The following is a 21,454-nucleotide window of genomic DNA, read 5'->3' as shown; positions in this document are numbered from 1 at the left end:
GGCAGTTTTTCATGCCTTAATTGTCCTAGCTTTTCACAAAATAGTGTTTTTGAAAAAGGGAAATAGGCTGGAATTTGTTTTAAAATTTAGCATAAATCCATGTACAAAAGGGTATTTTTTAAAAGTGTGTTATTTACCTGCTAGGTCATGCCAGTTATTTTTTAAATCATATGCAGTAGCAAACTTTAAAAAATAAACTGGCATGACCTAGCAGATCACTTTACACTCTTTTTTGAATGCTAATTATATAGTTGCATGCTTTTAAAAATAGGGATTTAGACTGATTTTTAGGCTATTCTAGTTTGCCGATGTGATTAGTCAACCACTCGTAGGGGCTCTAAAGCAGACTGAAGAATCATGTCACAAAAGCTGGATCTAGTGAGTGAGGGGAGGAGGCTCAAATTTCAGCCAAAACCCTGAATTTTGTATTCGCTGTGGGTTCAAGTCAGGATCTCCAGCTTTTTGTGGTTTAGTGAAGTACAATGCAAACTTAAAAACAAAGTATCCACCATTCACAGAGTGAATAAACAAAAGTGGATTTAGACAACCGTGTGCTGTTCTGTGCCCTTCTTCACCAAAAGAAATAAGAGTCTGCTCTTTAAACCCCGCCACAAGTCCTAGCAGCATTGCAAATGCCTTGCAAGCTGATTTCAAATGCGTGCTATTTTAAAAGTTAAATGAGAATTATTTATTAGATCTGCATGCACTTCACGCAAGTACAAACTGCTCCTTTTTAGACTCTTTTTGCTAAGCAGCTTTGAAACATATCTATATGCAAAAGGAAATATTTTATATGTTAATATTTGCCCCATTGTGTGTTTAGACAATTAAGACTTTAAAACAGTGGTGTCCAATAGGAATTCAAAGATCGCCACACTTGGGGCTGTCATCTTTCCATATTCTCCACATTATACTATACAAAACTTCATAGAGCCAGGCACTCTCAGCCCCTCCCCCATCCCCAGAGCCAGGTACTCCCCTCCCCTCTTTCTAACTGAATGCCCTCCCATAGAGCCAAGCTTCCCCCAGCCTCCCTCGCTCTAACTGAATGATCTCCCACAGAGCCAGGCACGCTCCAGCCCTCCTGTTCTAATTCAATGCCTGTAACTCACCACCAGGGTCACCCCGCACTTCTCCCAACAAGCGGTGGGCCACGTCCACCGAGTGGGTAGACAGCACTCCCTGCATGCGGCTCTCAGAAGGAGCCACATTTAAAACCGCTTGCGGCTTGAGAGCCATGGTTTGGCCACCTCCATATGCGCTACAACGCAGTCCTATTCGCCACATGTGGCAAGTGCTGAATATATGAGATACCTCTGCTTTAAAAGTAACTCCTGAGTAATGCTTCTTGTCTTTCTCTTAATAGCACCTTTTCTGATTCATCCAAACTGACGAAAAAAAAAAGAGTAAGTGGCAAATCACTGAATCATAGAATCCTAGGGTTGGAAAGAACGGTATTGCAATAGGTATCATAAAGCAGTGCCTTGGTTTTATTTATGTGTGCTTTTTTACTTTGTTTTATTTCTTTGTTTTAAGGTAGCGAATATTAGAAACCTGTTATTTTGACCTAAAGTTTTATTTTATTTTCTCACCGATTCCATAGTGAATCTCTTGAAGAAAAGCTTGAAAGCCTGGAGGCTGAAGATCTCATGTCTCATCTGTCACCACAAGAAAACTACCTACAACAGGAGAAAAAGTGAGAAAAGTAACTAACTGGGAACAGAGCTATGAAACTTGCAAGGTCGATTTTTTAAACTTGACATTTGAAGCATTGTCTGAAATCTATGAATGCTATAGTATCAAGAATCACAGTCAAAAAAATTCAACCTAAATTACTTTGTTACTTTTACAATGAGTAATTGTATTTGTTTTATTGTATTCAGTGCAACAAGTATCATCACAGTACACAAACTTATTAGAAAATCATTGAGGTAACATTAGAAATTATGAAGGAAGAGCTGCATTTAGCTAACTGGAAAAATTTCTGTGCATAGATTTTGGTAATTATTGACTTTGCAGTATTAACATATAATTAAGGTTGCCCAACATTTCCCTTTATAAGCCTCTGTTTTGGTGGCTTACAACTTTACCAAAGTTTAGTTGTCTGGGCTAAAATTTTCCAGACCTGATATCTGTCATGGATTGAATTTGTTTGGACAATTTTGGCAAAAACAAGTCAGCCATTTCTGACAAAGAGACTCAGAAAATTTAGTATTTTACCTCTGTTAAAAAAATCTTGAGACCTTGAATAGCTCTAGCAAACCTATGCTATTGAGCAGATTTGAAATTTGAGACAGGGGATGGAATTAGTGTCTGGCATGTGCCCTTTGCCGTACCCATGAAAATCTCAAATTTGGCCAAGTTATAAGGGTGTCATAGTTTTCACATCCTGTTTTAAAATTTAGCATAAATCCACGTACAACAGGGTATCTTTTAAAAGCATGTTATTTACCTGCTAGACCACACCAATTTTTTTAAATTCATATACTGTAGCAAACTTTAAAAATAAATTGGCATGGCCTAGCAGATCACTTTATACTCTTTTTAGCATGCTAGTTATATAGTTGCACACTTATAAAAGCAGGGGTTTGATTGATTTTTAGGCTATTTTATTACTTCTGTGATCAGTCAACAGTTCTCAAGGGCTATAAAGTAGACTGAAAAATCATGTGTCACAACAGCTCTACTGCCACTCTGCCCCTGCCCCCCAACTCATGAGTCCGCCCTGCTACTGGACCAAATCTGCAAGGGGGTGGATAGGAATTAAAGGTTGGCTTTCAGTACCCTTACCATTAAAAATGTTCAGGTGCCATTGTTGTAGACATCATGGGCTGCAGGTATAAGAGGCAGAGGGAGGTAATGCCTCCCTTGGGTGTTAGTGGTCCACCACTCCCCTTCTTTAATTTTAGCTGCTAAAATATCTGCAGATGGCAACTTTTTTCTGAGCATGTGCCTAATGCTCATAGCTCTTATTGCTAATCAGACTGTTCATACACCATCTCCATAGAGTAGCCAAGCATGCTTCATCCCTTCACAGCTGCTAAATGTGACCACACTACACATAGGTCTTCCTGAGGCAACAGGAACTAAGCCAGGCTTCCCTTATAATAGCTACTCCAGCCCAGTGTGATGTCCAGACTGGAGCTGAGAGAAGGGAAGCTCTCTCTTCTGTGCTCTCATTGACATGATCCTGCAAACTGTTCCTGCACTCAGGAACCATCTGATTTAAACGTAGAGGAGAAACAAGCCAGACCAAGGGTGGAGGGAAAGGAGCAGCCTGAAACAAGGTATTGATGAGACAAGCCCAGGGGGCTGCAACCAAAACAGCGGGAAGAGCCATTTTTCCAAATTCAGTTACAAAATCAATACTTGCAACTCACATGAAAATGAGGAAGTCCTTAATAAATAAGGTCAAACTGTACTTTTTGTCATCTCTATTGTAAGAACAGAGCACACACAATGGGCTTGTCTACACTACCGCCTTCCTTCAAAGGAAGGATGGTAATTAGGGTGTTGGTAGTTTACTAATGAAGTGCTGCTGTGCATAGGCAGCACTTCATTAAGCAAATTCCCCCCCGTGGCAACTTTGAAGTTGTAAACTTTGAAGTACCAGCACACTTCTAGCTGCGGCTCAGCCATGTGGAGGAGTAAGGGGACTTCGAAGTTGCCCCAGCACTTCGAAGTACCAGCAGGTGAGCCGCAGCTAGACGAGTGCCAGTACTTCGATGTTTAAACCTTCGAAGTTGCCTTGGGGGGGAATTTGCTGAATGAAGTGCTGCCTATGCACGGCAGCACTTCATTACTAAACTCTCAACACACTAATTACCATCCTTCCTTCAAAGGAAGGTGGTACTATAGACAAGCCCAGTGATTTGTACCTGTTAGAAAGTTGTTACACCATCTCCAGGCTTTACCTGCCTGAGCCCCCAAATCCTCCCCCTTAACCCCAAGCTTTATCCCCTATCCTGCAAAGTGCCCCCTCCAGGCTTAACCCCTCAGGTCCAAACCACACCCCCATCCCCAGCTTTAACCTTTCTTAGCCCCAAACCACTCCCCACACCCGCCTCCAGGCTTAACCCCTCTCAGCCCCAAACCCACCCCACATCTCTGGGTTTAGTCGCCTCATCCCTCAGCCCCCAAATGCTCCCCCTCATCCCCAGGATTAACCTGCCTCAACTGACGAGCTCCTCCAGCTACGTGTGCTGTGGCTGCTCCTCCATGGCCACTGCCTACACCCCACTGCTCCTTCCCACCATCTCCTTCTCAGCAGGACTGCATGGCTCTAGCAATGGCAGACTCGGCAGCACCTCCCCCCAGCTCTCCTGCATACTTCCCTCGCCGGCAGCGTGGGTGGCTCCGTGCCCTTCTGTGCTGAAATAATGGAACTAAATTTAATTGATTTAATGCACATATCCCTCCTGCCATCTTGCCAGCTGTTAAACCAATTAAATTAAGCTCCATTATTTCAGCAGTGGCAGGGCAGGAAGCCACAAGAGGAGCCAGCAGCATCAGCATCTGGAGCTACAAAGGACTCCTTAAAGAGCTGCATGCACCTCCGCCAACCCCTGGACTAGGAGCTAGGGGAAGGGAAGGAAGAGTTGGCAAGTTGGTTAAGAACGAGTAAAGGTACAAGACGAGGAGATCCGATATCGCTGAGTATCTTCATCATGCTCCTAAGGAGAGCAATGGATGAGATCAAGGAGAAGGTAGAAGGGATATCTGTGCACAGGAAAAGAATTAACAACTTGAGGTTTGCAGATAATATAGTCGTCATGGAGGAAGATGAGGAGAACCTAGCAAAAATGGTGCAGGTGCTAAATGAGGAAGAGAAGCAGTACAGACTGACTACGCACATCGATAAAACAAAAACAAGGGTATTTGGAAATAAGGAAACAGAAAAGAAGATCAGTATAGATGGGATTGAACTAGTAAATGTAGAGAAGTGCACGTGTCTGGGGAGCAACATAAGGTATGATCTGGACTGCAAGAAGGAAATAGCGACTAGAATAGTGAAAGCAAGAGCAAGTTTGAGGTGATGGATAAGATATGGAAAAGCAAAGTGATTACCTTAGGAACGAAGCTGAGAATCTTGAAAACGTGTATTCAGCAGCATGTTGGATGGATGTGAGACTTGGGTGATAATGAAAGATTCAACCAGAAGAATATTGGTGTTCAAGAGGTGTTGTTACAGAAAGATCCTAAGAATAGCATGGATACAGAAGGTCATCAATGGGGAAATATATAGGAAGATACAGCTGAAACAGAACCAACTGCAGAACGTTATACAATGTAAGTTACAGATATTTGGGCATATTTGCAGAATGAATGACAAATGAAAAATCAAGACTCTGCGATTTGGCAAAATGGATGGTTCGAATAGGAGAGGCAGGTGCCACAGAGAGTGGGTAGATGATATAGTAGGTTGCTGCGGAGCAAGTCTACAGAAACTAAGCTACTTACTTAGCTAAGGGTAAGATGGAAGAAAATAGTGAGAGAGGCATCAGACACCAATGGGCACTGAGCCTGTGGTTGTTGATGATGGTGATGACAGAGGGAAGGAGGAAAAGACTGGGACTAGATGCCAGGGAAGAGGTGGAAAGAAAGGTTAGATGAGAAGCCTGCATAGGGAACCAGGACTGGGTTGGCATGAAGAATGGGATGGGTGGGGAAAGAAAATGGGACTGGGGTATGGAGGCTTTGTCTATATTAAAGCAATTTGTCAACAGACTTTTAATCAGAAGATATCTTCCAACAAAACATCTATTGACAGACCATGGCCAAACTGCCAAGCAGATGACAAGAGCGATTCACTCTATCAACATAGCAGCTGGCCTGCCCGGCCAGTCTATTGGCAAAATGGCCAACCAGAAACAAAGCAGACAGGACTGCCCAGTGTCCCAAAAGCCCAGGCTGTCAACAGAAGCTCCCACCACACCCACTTAGAATGCCTAGACCAGCTTTCTGTTGACAGATCTCAGTTGACAGAGTTGTTATGCCTTGCGGGGAGTGGGAAAAGACCACTGACAAAAGTGTTGCACTCTGCTGATTTAGTGTCAACAGAACGCCTTGAGAGTCTGGACCCTGCCAGGGTTTTCTTGGCAAACAAGCAGGGACAAGTCGGAGAGAACACACTAGAAAGGATCAAGCTTGCAAAGAAACAGGAAGAGTCTGTGCCCACTCAAGAAAACTCCCCTCCAAGATCTAGATTAGAAGCCAACAATCCCCAAGTCACACCTTTCTCGTGCTGTAAGCAAATATTCCTGAAATCTACACAGGCTACAGTCATGCAGCAAGAGTATTTTGGGATAACAGCCATTATTTCAAAATAACTTTTTGAGCACCTACACAACACACATGCTATTTTGAAATATAGTTGAAATAGCAGGCACATTATTTTGAATTTCTTAAACTATAGTTATTTTGACATAGGTGCTCTTAACACACAGAATAGCACTATTTCAAAATAAGCCATAATGGCATCCAATGGCACAATTTCAAATAGGAATTATATGTCCATACAGAAGAGACTTTTTGGAAAGCAAAAACAGTTGTGTTGACAGGGTTCCTTTGGGGAAAAAAACCCTGTTTTCGAAAGAACCCTTCTTCCTATTTTGTTTCAGAAAGAAGGGGTATTTTGAAAATGGGATTTTTTTTGAAGGAAAGCCAGCTGTTTTTGCTTTCAGAAAAGTCTCTTTTAGAAACATGATTGCATGAGATTATTTGCTTTTCAATCTCTCTCACGAGTCCTTCCTCTGAAATGGGAATGTAGCGTAGACACAGCATAAGTGTACAGTTTATCCCCTTCTAGTGCTACCAGTTCTTTCATTAGCTCAAGTGGCAGAAGTTGGTGCATTGACATGAGTGCCAATATGATGTCACCTAAGGAAAGTTTAAAAAAGGGGCTAAAAGAGCATTTAAATTGTAGAGTCAAGCTTGGAAAAATTTCAGAAATGCCAGGATTAAGGTTGCCAGTGCAATGTCGATCCCCTTGCTCATATACATTATTATCGTCTTTATTTGCGTGATCATTAATACACTTTCATCATTCAGTGAATGCCCTTTTTTTGAAAAGATATCTATTTTCACAAAGGTTCTTGCATTTTCTTTATGGGTTTTGCCCAGTTTATTTCATTTTTCCAGATCTGTTCTATAATATTGTCAGTTTTAAAATAATGAGATTAAAAATAAAAATTTTGAGGGGTGTGTGGGGGCTTTTATGTTTGTTTAAGTGATTTTTTTTCTTTGGGGGTTTTGCCTCTTGTAAGGTGCACTGACATCACAGTTTCAATATTTCCTGCAATAAAAGGACTAGAAAAAATGAAATCTGAAATTTTCATCTATTTGCTGAATTCCAAGGTGCTGAGGCTCTAAGTAAAAAACAAAAAAAAAAATCACAAAACCGACAATAAAATAATGAAAATTGTTCTAGTCCAGCCCCTCATGACTACTTTGTTTGCTATTGTCTAATATTCCTGCATATCTCTTCCTTGTAATGATACTGTGCCCTGCCTAAGCATGGTAATCACCTTCATTTTTATAGGGTTACACTAATCGCACTGAAATAATTTTAGTTAAAATATTGTTTGTCAAAACTTACTAGATCAAATGTGAGACAGGTTTTACAAGTCAGCATTACTAGTCACTTATGGTAATAAAATTGTTTTGACAGAATATAGACTAATACGGCTATCTCTCTGTCATTGTTATGGTAATGACTGACAATAGCTTTTCAGTATTTGGCCAATTTCTCAAATTCATAATATGATTCCATTTGCCTACATTTGCCTTAAGAAGGTACATAAGATATTAAGAAACAATGACAAGAGTTGTCAAAAACTGTTTGACAGCAATATTGGTATGCTCATTAGAAAGAGCATACCAAGAGAGGTCCTTCAAACAAGAAGCTCCCATTAACTAGAAACCAGCCAATGAGATTGTGAACCCTCTTCCTCCCCATTTATAGCCAAGGTGGGCAATAATAGTTGTTTATTTATCGCCAAGGTGGGCAATAATTTTTGATAGAGGGCCACTCCCAGATTTTGGTAAGTGGTAAAAGGGCTGCATTTTTCTATGGGTAAGGTACAGGGTCTGGGACAGGAACTGGGTGCAGAAGGGAGCTCAGGATGAGGGTGCAGGGTCTGGGAGCAGTTATGGGTGCAGGAGAGGATTCTGACATGCAGGAAACGTGTAAGAGGGAGTGCAGAGGGTTTAGACCTTACTGGACTAGTTTCTGTCCAATGAGAGTGGTGAGGATTGGGCTGAGGGGTGGGAGCAACATGTGAGTTTTCTCCCCCCCGATCCAGCAAATGGCATAGAGTGCCTGAGTGCACCTGGGCTCAGCAGCCAGCTGCTTTGAGTATCCTGGGGCTGCTGCAGGCAGGGAGCATGCCTGAGGGTCCTGTAGGGTCACAGGCCTGATCTAATGGATTGGTGAACCAGATATGGCCCATGGGCTGAATTTTGCCTCTTCCTGAGGTATGGCATAACTGTATTCTCGCTGTCTCTGGCTTCACTAAACTTAAAAACCACTGATGTGACCTCTGGGCAGCTAACTACTGGTTATGGTGGCAAATTGAATGGAATGCAGACAAAAGCCAGAAAAAATATGATGAAGTTAGTTGGTTGAAATTTGATAAAATGTGGGGGAGATTAGCTGGGTTGTTCACTATACAGTGTATGAATGAGTGCATGTGCTTCAGGTTGGCGGGACTGATCGGTGAGGGAAGATTACGGGAGTTAAATATACAGTTTGGCTCAAGGGAAAAAGAAGAGGTTGGTGGGTGGAGCATTAGTCAAGGGCAGAGTGGGGCAAAATACAGCCTGCAGCCCGCCAGTCTTCTGGTTCGTGCTCGCTGATGTAGAGAGAGCCTCAGGCAGTCTATGTGCCCGCCCCTCCTCCAACCCCCGCATGTCCCTCAGAGAAGTGGCTACAGGGGCCCTATTTGTTTTTAATAACTGCGAGCTCAGGAGGGAGGAGGAAGAGGGTTCACAGTCTCATTGGCTGGTTTCTAGTTAATGGGAGGTTCTTGTTTGAAGGACCTCTCCCCCTTCCCCTCAGGTTCATAGCTGTTCACAGGAGCACATGGCCTCTGCCATGGCCAGATAGGCAGACAGCCTGCTGGGGAAATCAGCTGAGCCGCTGGCCAGGAGTCACTCAGGTAGGTCTCTCAGCCAGAGCCTACTTCTGGCATTACAGACCTTCCCTACCCTCACCCTTCCTATCCTACATAACCCTAATCTTCTGCTCCCCCCTCCATCCATATCCCACATAACCCAAACCCTCTGCCCCTCCTCCTACACCCATATCCCTTTCCAGACCTCCACCCCAATACCGAGCCACAGGTCACAACCCAAACCACTGCACCCCCTATTGCACCCCAGTCCCTTACCCCAAGCTCCCTTATGCACTTAACCTCCATCCCAGACTCCACACCTCCATTAAAGTCACAGAAGAGTGTGGCCCTTGACCACTTGCCAAATTCTTAGAGTGCTCCCCCCTCAAAAATTCTTGCCCACCCCAGTCCAGGGACTTGGAAGACCTGGTTCAGTGCCATCATCTCCCATAGACTTCTTGAGTGGGTTTGAGTCATATTCACAAAGGCATGTAGGTGCTCATGTGCCCTGGATATTTAGATAACAGGTAAAGAGGGACACAGTCACAGATGATGTATCTGAGGGACATCGATTCCAAGAAAAGGGAGCTAGTTGCTCAAGGAGAGATGGAAGAAGGGAGCATAATTAAGTGAAATGGAATGTTATTAAGAAGATAATTTAAGACTTGGTGTCAGTTAAGATGTACTAATAACAATAGCAAATTTCATTAGGACCCAATTCAGGGAAACACTCAAGTATTTACTTAACTTTAAATACAAATCATTCCACTGAAATCAATGGCACTACTTACATGCTTTGCTATATCAAGGTCTTAAATCATAAGATAATCTCCCAACAGAAGTGGTAGCAATCCTGTCTTCTGAAGCAGTGAGATTTGTCCGAGGTAGAAAATACAAAATAATTGTAAGATTGGAATAGGACTGGTATAGGAGAGAAAAAGATCAAGAGGCAAGTTTCTACTTTTCTGTTACACTACACGCATTTGATGTTGTTTTCAATTCATGTGTTATCACCCATAAGTAATTTAATGACTTGCTCTGGATTTTTTTCCTTCAAAAATAATGCACATTCCACATAACATGTATACTTTGGATCTCTAATTAATGTTTTAGGGCAAATACTAAGCGGACTATTTTCATGGAATGTTTTAACTGAATTCACCTAAGTAGAAAAACTGAAAGAAGCAAATGTTAATATTGTTTCTACAGCCACTGATGTAACAATAACAGTAGTTGCACACCACCACGCTGAAAATCAACTCCCTTTATGTCCAAACAATAGAGTGAATCACAAAATTCTGACCTTGATATATAATGTGATCATGTAGTAATTATAGCCTTGGTATCTTCTGTATAAACAGACTACATTATCAGTAAATGTTGTGAAGTACTACTTCTTACCCTAATTTACAGAAAATGACTGTGGTGATAGTAAAAAAATGATGAAGCTTTAAGATTATGCCAGAAAAAAAAATCTTATTTTCAGCGAATGAAAAAAAAATGATTATTTGAACTGCATGCAATCAGCTTCCTGTTGGCATCTAGATTCTGTTGAAAAGCATTGTTTACAGATGTAAAGACTACAAAAATACACATTATTTGTGAAGGTCAGTGCTGCTATTTTCATGTCCAAAGCATGAAATCAAATCCCTCAATCCATGCTGAAGCTCAAATGTTCTTGAATGACAGTGTGATGAAAGAAAAATCCCTTCTATTTCAAGAGAAAACCTGCCATAAATTTGTTCTGTTTGTGTCCCCTTGGCGAAAGCCAAACTAGAGATAACAAACAGATGTTCTTCAGCTGCACCATAATCACGGATTTGGACAACACCACTAGTCTGCACTGTGATGTGTTTCCCTGAGGCAGAGACAGGAGAATCGGTGGCGAGTGCAAATGACTTTGGGCCTAATTTTCAGAAGTCCTGGGCACCTACCAGCTCCTGTCTGCCATCAAATGGAAATGTGAATGCTCAGCACTTTGTACAGCCAAGGTTTTCAGGTAATTTGCATGCTGCTAAGTATTGAATAATTAAAATAAATAGTAAGAAGATCATTATAATCACTTTCCTGAAAATAAGGCTGTACACAAAATTCTCAGATGGAATGTCTGTTCTCCCCTGGATAGGCTCATGCAGCTCCCATTAATGTTAATTACTATGTGAATAGTGGTGGTGGAGCAGTTTCTGGAGGCTGCTGGTTTGACTGGTTGCCCTCTCTGACTGAGGGAAAATAATCCAATACGAATATTAATCACAGGCCACTTCAAGTCCCTGCTCTGATGCATTGAGAACAATAAAGTGAGCACACAGCAAAAGGAACAGTGGGAGCCACTCTTCCCTTAGGGCTAAAGATTCCTGATGGTGCAACAAAGAAGCTGTACCCAAGAAGATGAGATCTCACCAATGAGCAAAGTAGAAAGATGTAAAGAAGAAAAGAACAGTGCTGGGAGGCAGGTTATATTATTCCTAGATTAAAACATGATCCCTGGAGTAGAGGGAGAGTGAGGGCAGCTGGCTTCAGCAGGGATGCTGAGCGTATTCACTCCACGTGCAAGCCAAGCAGTAAATCTGGGAGGGGCACGTGAACCCACCTACTTCCCTTCCTCCATGCCTTGCTCTGCATAGATTATAACGCCAGAAAGGACCATTCTTACCTAGTCTGACCCCATGAGTAATGAAGGCCAATTCACTTCTGTTTGAACAAGAGTATATATTTTTTAAAAAAAAGCATCCAATCTCGGTTTAAAAATTCAAGTGATGGAGAATCCACCACGATAGTTCATTAGTGGTCATAATGGTGAAGTACCTTCCCTGTTAAAAAATTGCAACTTATTTCTAACCTACATGTAGCTTCCACTTGCAGCCATTCTGTCAGGTATGCCTTTCTCTGTTAGAAAGAAGAGCCTAAAACATCAGTTCACCATGTTGATGCTTGTAGATATTCTTAAATCAACAGCTTTGGCTAAGTTGTATTTGAGAGTTATAAGACAACTGTCCATGGAGAGACTGGTATTATTGCTTTTCAGTAACCCTTGGAACATTAGAGAATTCCCAAAAGACTTTAAAAGAGCTAATGTTTGGAATTTGGAAAAGGGTAAATGTGACAACCCATGTAACTTAGGCTACATCTACACTACAGTGTTATTTTGAAATAAGGTATTCCAAAACAGCTATTTTGAAATATCTTATTTCAAAATAACACGGCTACACATTGACCATGTCTACACTACCCCTCCATTTCTTAAAGGGTATTTAAATAACATGGATTGGAACTAGTTAATGAAGCACTTTTATGAATATTCAGCATCTCATTAGCATAGCGGCAGCCTGTCATGCTTCGAAAGTGCTGCTTTCAAAACGCAAACTTGCTGTGTAGACATGGGCGCTTCAAAATAAACCTCAGCCTTCGAAATTCCCTTATTCCCAAAATGAATTGGGAATAAGGGAATTTTGAAGTCTGGGGTTTATTTCAAAGCGTGCATATCTACATGGCCAGTTTGCATCTCGAAGGCAGCACTTTCAAAGCACAACTGGCCACCTTTATGCTAATGAGGTGCCGAATATTCATATCAATGCCTCATTAACCAGTTCCGATCCATGTCATTTAAATACCCCTTCCAAATGGGAGAGATAGTGTAGACTCAGCCATTTAGTCTATGTCTACACTACAGCGATCTTTCGAAAGAAGTCCTTTTGGAAGATCTCTTCCAAAATAACTTATTTCGAAAGAGTGCATCCACACACAAAGAAAAGCAGATCAAAAGAGTGATCTGCTCTTTCATAAGAGAGCATCCACACAGCCCCTGCTCTTTCTAGAAAACAGGCCAGGGATCAAAAAAACAGGCATCATGAGAACTGCTCTTTTGAAAAAAGGGCCTGCAGAGCAGCATCTACCCACATTTTCTTTTGAAACATGCTTTCAAAAGGGGGCGCTTTCCCTGACATGGGAAAGGAAAGTGATGTGAAAAGGAGCACCGCACTCCTTTAAAAAATTCTTTTGAAAGAAGGCGTTTTGCATGTAGACGCTCTGCGGCATCTTTTAAAAGAGACCCTCCTTTTGAAAAGTATTTCGAAAGAACATGCTGGTATAGATGCAGCCAAAATGTATTTCAAAATAGCACCCAGCTATTTTGACATAGCATTTCCAGACACATAGGCCGTGTCTACACTAGCCAAAAACTTTGAAATGGCCATTCAAATGGCCATTTTGAAGTTTACTAATGAAGCACTGAAATACATATTCAGCGCTTCATTAGCATGCGGGCAGCCGCGGCACTTCGATATTGACGCAGCTTGCCGCCGCGCGGCTTGTCCAAATGGGGCTTCTTTTCTAAAGGACCCCAGCTACTTCGAAGTCCCCTTATTCCCATCTGCTCATAGGAATAAGGGGACTTCGAAGTGGGCAGGGTCCTTTCGAAAAGGAGCCCCGTCTGGACGAGCCACGCGGCGGCGAGCTGCGTCAATTTTGAAGTGCCACGGCCGCCCGCATGCTAATGAAGCACTGAATATGTATTTCAGCGCTTCATTAGTAAACTTTAAAATGGCCATTTGAATGGCCATTTCGAAGTTTTTGGCTAGTGTAGACGTAGCCATAGTGCTACTTCAAAATAGTGCCATTGGATGGCTTATTTTGAAATAGTTCCATTTCATGTCTTACCAGTACCTATTTCAAAACAGCTATTTCAAAACCGGCATTATTCCTCCTGCAGTGAGGTTTACTGATTTCAAAATAGCACACTGCTTATTTCAAATTTATTTCAAAATACCGTGTGCATAGTGTAAATGCTCGCAAAATTATTTTGAAAAAAAGGTTGTTATTTTGAAGTAACTCTGTAGTGTAAATGTAGCTTTATAGTTCCGTCAGCCTGACACTGATTCCAAGCAAAATAATGAAATGCCTGATATGGGACTTGATTAATAAGGAATCTAAGAAAGCTAATACAATTAATACCAATCAACAAGGATTTATGAAAAAATAGATCTTATCAAAGTAAAAATGACTTTCTAGGTGTTTAGAATTTCAGGTGACAAAGTGTAAAAACTTCAGTAAGGCAGCTGACTAGGTTCTATATAACATTTTGATTAAGAAACTAGTTGAATACAGATATGATATGGTGTCCATTAAACAGATTAAAACAGGCAGACAGATCTAATTTTAGTAGCTACCTTTTAAAATCCTCCTGAGTTACTTTCAGAATCAAGAGTACTTCCTCATCCACACAGGATATTTAGGAGTCTCAGAGAGCTACAAAATAATCCCACAGGGCTCATTCTTCCATTACATTGTGATGTGTGCATCATCATTAGCTAAAACATGGTTCTGAGACATGAATACAGTATTACAACATATATTGTACTGAACTGTCAGAGTGTTCAGTTGCAGCTGAATTTTACTGCAAAGCCATTAAAAGACAAATTTGCTCCAGGACTCAGACATACAACTAAAACCCATATAACTATCTAGAGAAATGGACTCTTCCACTCTTGAAAAGTGAGTGGCATTGCCTTCCACTATTTGCCTGATGATTTCAGTTAAATCTTCTTTTGATGTGCATGCGAATGATCTTTTTCAATATATCCTACTCTATCCATCAGCTGTTTCTTGGGCTCATGGAAGAGTTTTCATTTTGTTGGAAGCAAAAGCTCATCAGCATATCTGCTTCCTGTCTTTAACTCTCTGAAGCGCTTCCATTAATGTCATCAATGGTGCTTTATATATTTGATGACAAGGTTGCCATCAGCAATCCAATATTTTAAGTAACTTACAATTTGCCTCTTATGTCCTTGAGAAGTTAATGTTAAATCAGAATTTTTATTCTGTCAGACTGTCTGGAGTGGCTCATGACCATAAGTGCTAACCCCAGGCAGACCTGAAGGAAGCAGAGCACAAACCCCAAGTAGGTTATGTGTTCTGTAATTGGATTTCACCAGCCACTTATCAGGGGTGAACACCTCAAGAACTGCAACAACCTTAACATAGAGTCACACAGAGTTCACTTGGCTACTCCAGTCTGTCTTGCCACCTAGGAAAACTTATGTTTGTGTGAGATAGCCCTTACACAAAAAAAAACACCATAATATTCAGGTTCCTCCCAGTCCCAAGAATCAGTCACTTATCTCTCAATGACAAGACTTGTAGCCAATCCTGTAATAGATTAACTAAAATTTTATTAACTAAGAAAAAGAAATTAGAGTTATTTACAAGCTTAAAGCACATAAACATGCATTACACAATGAGTGACAGTCTTAGGTTTCAAAAAGTAACAGAAGCTACGGAAATGAGCAAACTGTGTAGCTACACCTACACTAGAGTGATCTGTCAACAGAAGTTTCTGTTGGAAGAGATCTTCTGACAAAACTTCTATTGACAGATCACACCCACACACAAAAGCGGATTGAAAAAATGATCCGCTCTGTCGACAGATGCCTGGACAGCAGTAGAGTTGGTGACTGTGATGCTGGGGTCATCAGCTGGGACCTCAGATAGCTGGGTCCCTAAGGGAGGGTCTGGTAGCTAGGAGCCCAGTAGGGCCTCCAGGCATGGACTGGTGGCCATGATCCAAATGTTGGGCTAAAGCGTGAGGGTGCTGCATCATACTCTGCACCTGTACGTTCCACACCTATCTTCCTCGAATGTCTATGGGCCTTTGATAGAGAGCAGATGACAATTCTTGTGGCAAACTAGTATTTCGTAGGTGAGAATGCTTCTCTCCTGACTGCGGGGGTTTACAGTTTTAAAGCAAATACTTATATATTTACAGATCAAACATTTAAGCTTACTTATAACATCTGTATCCCCATGTTATCAGGTTATATTTAAACACATGCAGAATCCTACAAGCCTTTCACAAAGGCTAAACACTAAACACATTCTTGTAACCTTCTTTTTAACAGTATTAACACACAGGTGAGTTAGACTGGTTTATAATTACACATAAGCTGCTGTTCAGTGCTGTTTAAGTGCCTTGGCAAGAGGTGACACCTACTCTACCAGAATCGCCCGCCACCACTGTAAGATCAGAAACAATATGATTTATTTCTTGTAAAGTGTACAGAAAACAGGCTTGCATTCTCTGCATGCAACATAAATTAATACCATCAACCTGTATTTCGTCTAACTTCCCCTGCTATTGATTTGTAATATTAAAACAGATATTGTAGGCTGAATTCAATATTAGTAATTTCCTACATGTCTTTGCGAGACAGACATTATAAAAATTAGAGACAATTAGAGCTGTCTGCAGCCATACACAAGATAATTTTGCTCCCTTATGAAAAATTAGTAGAGTCTGAACTACAAGTTCCCGTGGTCCTCCACGAATGGTATGTTATGTATCTCCATCTGAATGATGTTTGGAAGAGCTTTGATCTTCTTTTATGAGAGTTCTTACACGAATATAAGAAATTATAAAGTAATATACTGAAATATTATAAAGGCTTCTTTTTAGCCAGGGGAGATATGAGTTCCATTATTTTCATGGTTTTGACATTTGGGAGGTTTTTGTAGGTAGGTGGATAGGATAGGAGCAGCTGAACTAAATGTCACTCAGAACATTAAGAGCTGCCAGGTTAAATCTTAGGCTACATGGTATGTGTGTAAGTGGGGAAGAATAGAAAAGACTGATTCTTTCAGGATACCCTCACTCACAGTTGCCAGGTGGTGCAGATCACATCCTCTGTTCCTTGGAATGGTCGGAAGCCACACTGGGATTCTGGGAGAATTTCTTCTGAGAATGGCAGGAGTCGGTTAGCAAGGATTTGAGCTGAGATTTTCCCTGCTGTTGCTAGGAGGGAGATGCCACGATAGTTTCCACAGGCCGACTTGTTGCCCTTCTTGAAGAGACTGATGATCAGTGTGTCTCTGAAATTTTGCAGTATATGCTACTTATTCCAGAGCTTGAAAATCAGAAGATGGAGTTGTTTGTGGAGCTCTGGCCTGCCTTCTTTGAAGACTTCAGCAGGGATTCCATCTAGGGTTTGGATGTCTGATCAGCACCCACAAAACAGTATCTGTTTTCCAAGTTGGAGGAAGGACAGAGGAGCGTTGGGGCCCAGCAGAAGTGATAGAAGGACATGCTGAAGGCACACATGAAAAAGTGCATAATTGCTGTCAACACTTGGGAGAACCTTGCCCAAGACCATCCTCAGTGGAGAAGTATAATCTATGAGGGGGCGGCACAATTTGAGAGGTCCTGCCGCAGTGCAGACAAGGAGAGGTGAAGAAAAGAGCATCAAAAACTGCCCAGCCCCTCTTTAACACCTCCCAACACCTGCCCCTCCTGTGATAAGACCTGCGGCTCCAGAATTGGGCTGATCAGCCATCAATGGACTCCCAAATAGGAAGGTGATGTGAAGGCATCCTACTTGTTATCAAGTGACTGCCGAGAGAGACCCTCACTCACACCAAGTAGCCCACTGTTGCTGTACAAGAAGTCCCACTGATTTCAGTGAGATTTCTTCCGAGAGTCAATGTTCATCTGTGTCACTAGAGGGATCACAAAATCTGAACCATAAAGCGGCCTCAATAAGCCCCAATTTATCAGTTACTAATGCCTAGCTTTACACATGTGAGCAGTCCCACTGAGTTCAGTGACAGCATTATTATACGTACTGATGTGCTGACTCTCCCAGTCACATAAGACAACCTTCAGAAGTTTGAGAGCTGGGACACACCTGCTGAAGCCCAGAGACCCTCCACTGGACAGCGACAATGTGTGGGAGGTACACAGGTACACATGCACCCCAGCATCAGGCCCCTTCCCCACACTCACACCAGCACCACGCTGCTTTCAGCGGTGGGTGCAGAGACAATCCCTCCTCTCCTCCAGAGCCTGACACGGGAAGAGATGGGCAGGGAAGAGCAGGGATGTGGAAAGGGTGGGACATGGACAGAAAGGGATAGGAGAGGGACAGAGCAGAAGCACAGGGATGGTGCCCTTCCTGGAATCCTCAGACTAGAAGGATTTAAGCAGTTACAAGTAAAGACAGACAGATCAAAGTAGTTACTAAAATGAAAACACACAGCTAGTTCTAACTTACAGCATACAAACTCTCACCCTAAAGATCTGTTCTCATTTCAGGTAAAATCTTCAAACCAAGCAGTTCTTTTCTCCAATTTGGGTAAACAGCCTTTTGCAGTTCTTTGTTTCTTCTTGGGATGTGTCAGGCAACTTCCAAGGCAAGCTGAAGACAAAGCCTAATAGCTTTCCATTGCTTAAATAGACTTTTTCCAGGGTAGGAAACCCTTTATCTCCAGTCCCACTCCTGCACCTCATCAACAAACACTAGATCAAAATGGCTTTCCATATCTTGTGGTTTGATTATATGTCTTTCTAACACTAATGCGCCTTTAGACTTACTGCAAATAAGGCTGTTTACAAATTGCCAAGCTGATCACCCAGTCATTAGGGTTCCAGGAGCAAGAATTAGCACATTTAAAAACTATAAACAGACATACACTCCATATTTATAACCTCACACACAAGAAAGATACATGCACAAAAATAGGATATACAGATTCAGCAGATTATAATACTAAAATCATAGGTTACAAGAGGTATTTTGTTCAGAGCACCTCCAAGTCATGCATATTTATATTCATAACCCAATGTTCACACAGTATGGTAGTTGGGGAGCGGGGGTCCATCATAGGAGTAACACCAGTGAGAGATATAGCTTGGTCCAGAAGGATAAGTATGGAGGAAAAGGACAAAGCAGTGCATCATATATCAAGAATGTATATACTTGGTCTGAGATCCAAGAGGAAGTGTGTGACAGGCCTACTGAAAGTCTCTGGGTGAGGATAAAAAATTAAAAATAGTAGCAGTGTCAAGGGTTCTCAACAGAAGCCTGCAGTTTAAACATAGCCGTACAGAAAAACGTATCATGTCCTGTGTAGGGAACAACTGTTTGAGTCAGAAAGATGAGGAAACAAGTCAGGAGTCATCCATTTTGGAACTAGTTTTGACCAAGAGGGATTAATTAGTGTCAAAAATGAAAGACGGTCAGGAACTTGGGATGAAGTGACCACAATCTGATAGAATTCAAGATTCTTTGGAAAGGAGGACCTGAGAACAGCAAAACAAAGACACTTCCAAAAGGTGGGTTTCAACCAATACAGAGAAATAGTAGGCAAGGTCCCATGGAAAGACCAATTAAGAAGAAAAAGTAGTTAAAAGGGGCTTGCAGTTCATGAAAGATGTAATATTGGAGGCTGAGCATCAAGTTGTTGCAGTGCATTGTATTGAAAGGAGGTAGATAAACTGAAAAGGATGTAGATCATAGGGAGGAGCAAACAATGGCTGAAGGAAATGAGTATGATTAGTTTGGAGAAGAGGAAAATAAGCACAGGCTTGATAGTGGCCTTCAAATACTTAAAAGTCTACCCTAAAAGATGGAGAAAAGTCATTCTGTCTTGACACTAGACATAACTAATCCTGCATATTGGTAGGGGGGTAGATGAGATTACCCTTATGATCCTTTCTATCCCTATCATTCTGTGATTCTAAGAAGAGGAAGCACACAGGGGTGGAAAAGAGAATAAGGAAAAGGATCGATATTTTATAATTATCAGATTACTATCTGAAGATGTAAAGATAGCAGACGTTAATCTGTTGGTAACAGTAGAACTGATTAGGCAAAGTAGTAGAGACATATTAAGAGCTAGAAGAATGAAAGTTGGAGATTTACTTGTAGGATGTGCACAAAGGAAAGAACTGAAAAATGTTGTAAAGCTACACTTTTAGGCAACTTAAAAAGTAATTTGCCAGCAGCCTAAATTTGTGACAGAAGAAAAATGGGAAATTTTTGGAGCTCCCCCAGATATGAAAGAGGATGAAGTTAAAAGGGCTAGAGGCAAGGACCAACTGCTGTGTGTTAAGTGACTGATTAGCAGAGGAGAGAACGCAAACCTTCTGCAGTTGGCTGAGTAGCATTTAAAAGTGCATTGCTTACCAAGTACGGTTAGTATAGGATATCAATCCTTCTAGGTGAAACCATGTATCCTGGCCCCTTTGGGATGTTATAAATGTCAAAGATTTGGGTGGCTGTCTGCATGGTAAATGTGGAGGAGAGCGCTTGTATGAGATCTGTGTGGAAGGAACAAAAATATAATGCAGCCATTGAACATAAGCAGCTTAGAGCATATAAAGGGTTTGTAGCATCAGAAAAAAACAGCGTCTCAAAAAACCTAAAACTGTTTTAAAAAATGCTGTGCAGAAGTTACCAAAATATATTCACCATGGAATGTGGGAAAGGAAGAAAATGCCAGTGAGGGAAAAGAGTTATGGGTACAACAATAAGCTGTTCAGGGCAGAAAAGATAATGTAAGAGTAACAGATGAAGATGTAGTGCTTGTAGGCAACAAGAAATATGTACCACTTATAATCGGAAATGATAAAGTGCACTTTACAGACAGGGAATGAGACTGAAAATAAAAATGATAACAAAAGTAGCAGAAAAATGTTTGCATAGAGGCAATCTCTTGATAGATTGCATACATGCAATTTTAAATTAAGGTAATAAGTTACACAACAAGATTATAATGTTTTTTTAATGGAATGCACATCGTTTAAAAACACATGATCAGGAGTTAAAGAGAACTGGTTCTGAAATGGAAAATAAAATGTAATGTGATATATGTAAAAGAAACCTGATTAGTGAAAATTTATGTTTGCACTGCCAGCATATGAGACAATCAGACATGACTGAGAAATAACAACAGGAAGAAGGATCTGTATGCTTATAAAGGAGGATCTTAGTTATGTTGCCATAGAATTTTAGAATGTAAATTTTTTGTAGAATGCTGGTGAGATCCCTCTATAAAATAATACCACAATTATACAAATCTTTAATGTTTACAATCTATTAAAAAAACTACAAAATCTGGAATTAGAATGGGGTTAAAGGCCTGTATGTTATTTGTGAAGACTTTAATAGCTATAATGAATTATGGGAAAGCAGAAAAACTGATGATAATGGCAGAAACCTGGAACACTTTATTGACATGAGCAACCTGCTATTGCTCAAAAGATGGATGAAACCTCTCCATGTTTAGATCTGGGAACTGCAACAAGGAATATGACAGGGAAATACATCTGGGAAACCGCTAAATAAGGTGGAATTGGAAGAGATCACTTCCATATGCAAATTACACATCAAGGTTAAGGTGACATAGAGAACACTGAAGGAATTTGGACCCTCAGGAAAGCAAAATGGAGATTCTTTAAGCATAAATGTGCAGAGCATCTAAGTACAATTGTATAGCAGATAATCTAGAGGAATTTCATAACAATACAATCAAGGGAGTTATTGTGACAACCATCCTAGTTATTTGGAAGATAG

General features: G+C 41.1%; 1 protein-coding gene across 2 annotated transcripts in view; it reads right to left on the bottom strand.

The window, feature by feature from the left end:
• ASAP1 (ArfGAP with SH3 domain, ankyrin repeat and PH domain 1) overlaps window positions 1-21,454 on the bottom strand; it is a 274,729-nt gene that overhangs the window by 231,006 nt on the left and 22,269 nt on the right. For both annotated transcript variants that reach the window (XM_074986652.1, XM_074986653.1), the window contains exon 2: window positions 1,593-1,679. In XM_074986652.1, coding sequence (XP_074842753.1) covers window positions 1,593-1,651 — 59 coding nt within the window. In that variant the 5' untranslated portion in view covers window positions 1,652-1,679. The remainder of the gene's footprint in view (window positions 1-1,592; window positions 1,680-21,454) is intronic.

This window comes from Carettochelys insculpta, chromosome 2 (genome assembly GCF_033958435.1).
Source record: "Carettochelys insculpta isolate YL-2023 chromosome 2, ASM3395843v1, whole genome shotgun sequence".
In the NCBI taxonomy this organism is placed as follows: Eukaryota; Metazoa; Chordata; order Testudines; family Carettochelyidae; genus Carettochelys; species Carettochelys insculpta.
Note: the sequence above shows the minus strand (reverse complement) of the source record. Positions and strands in the feature narration are given on the sequence as shown.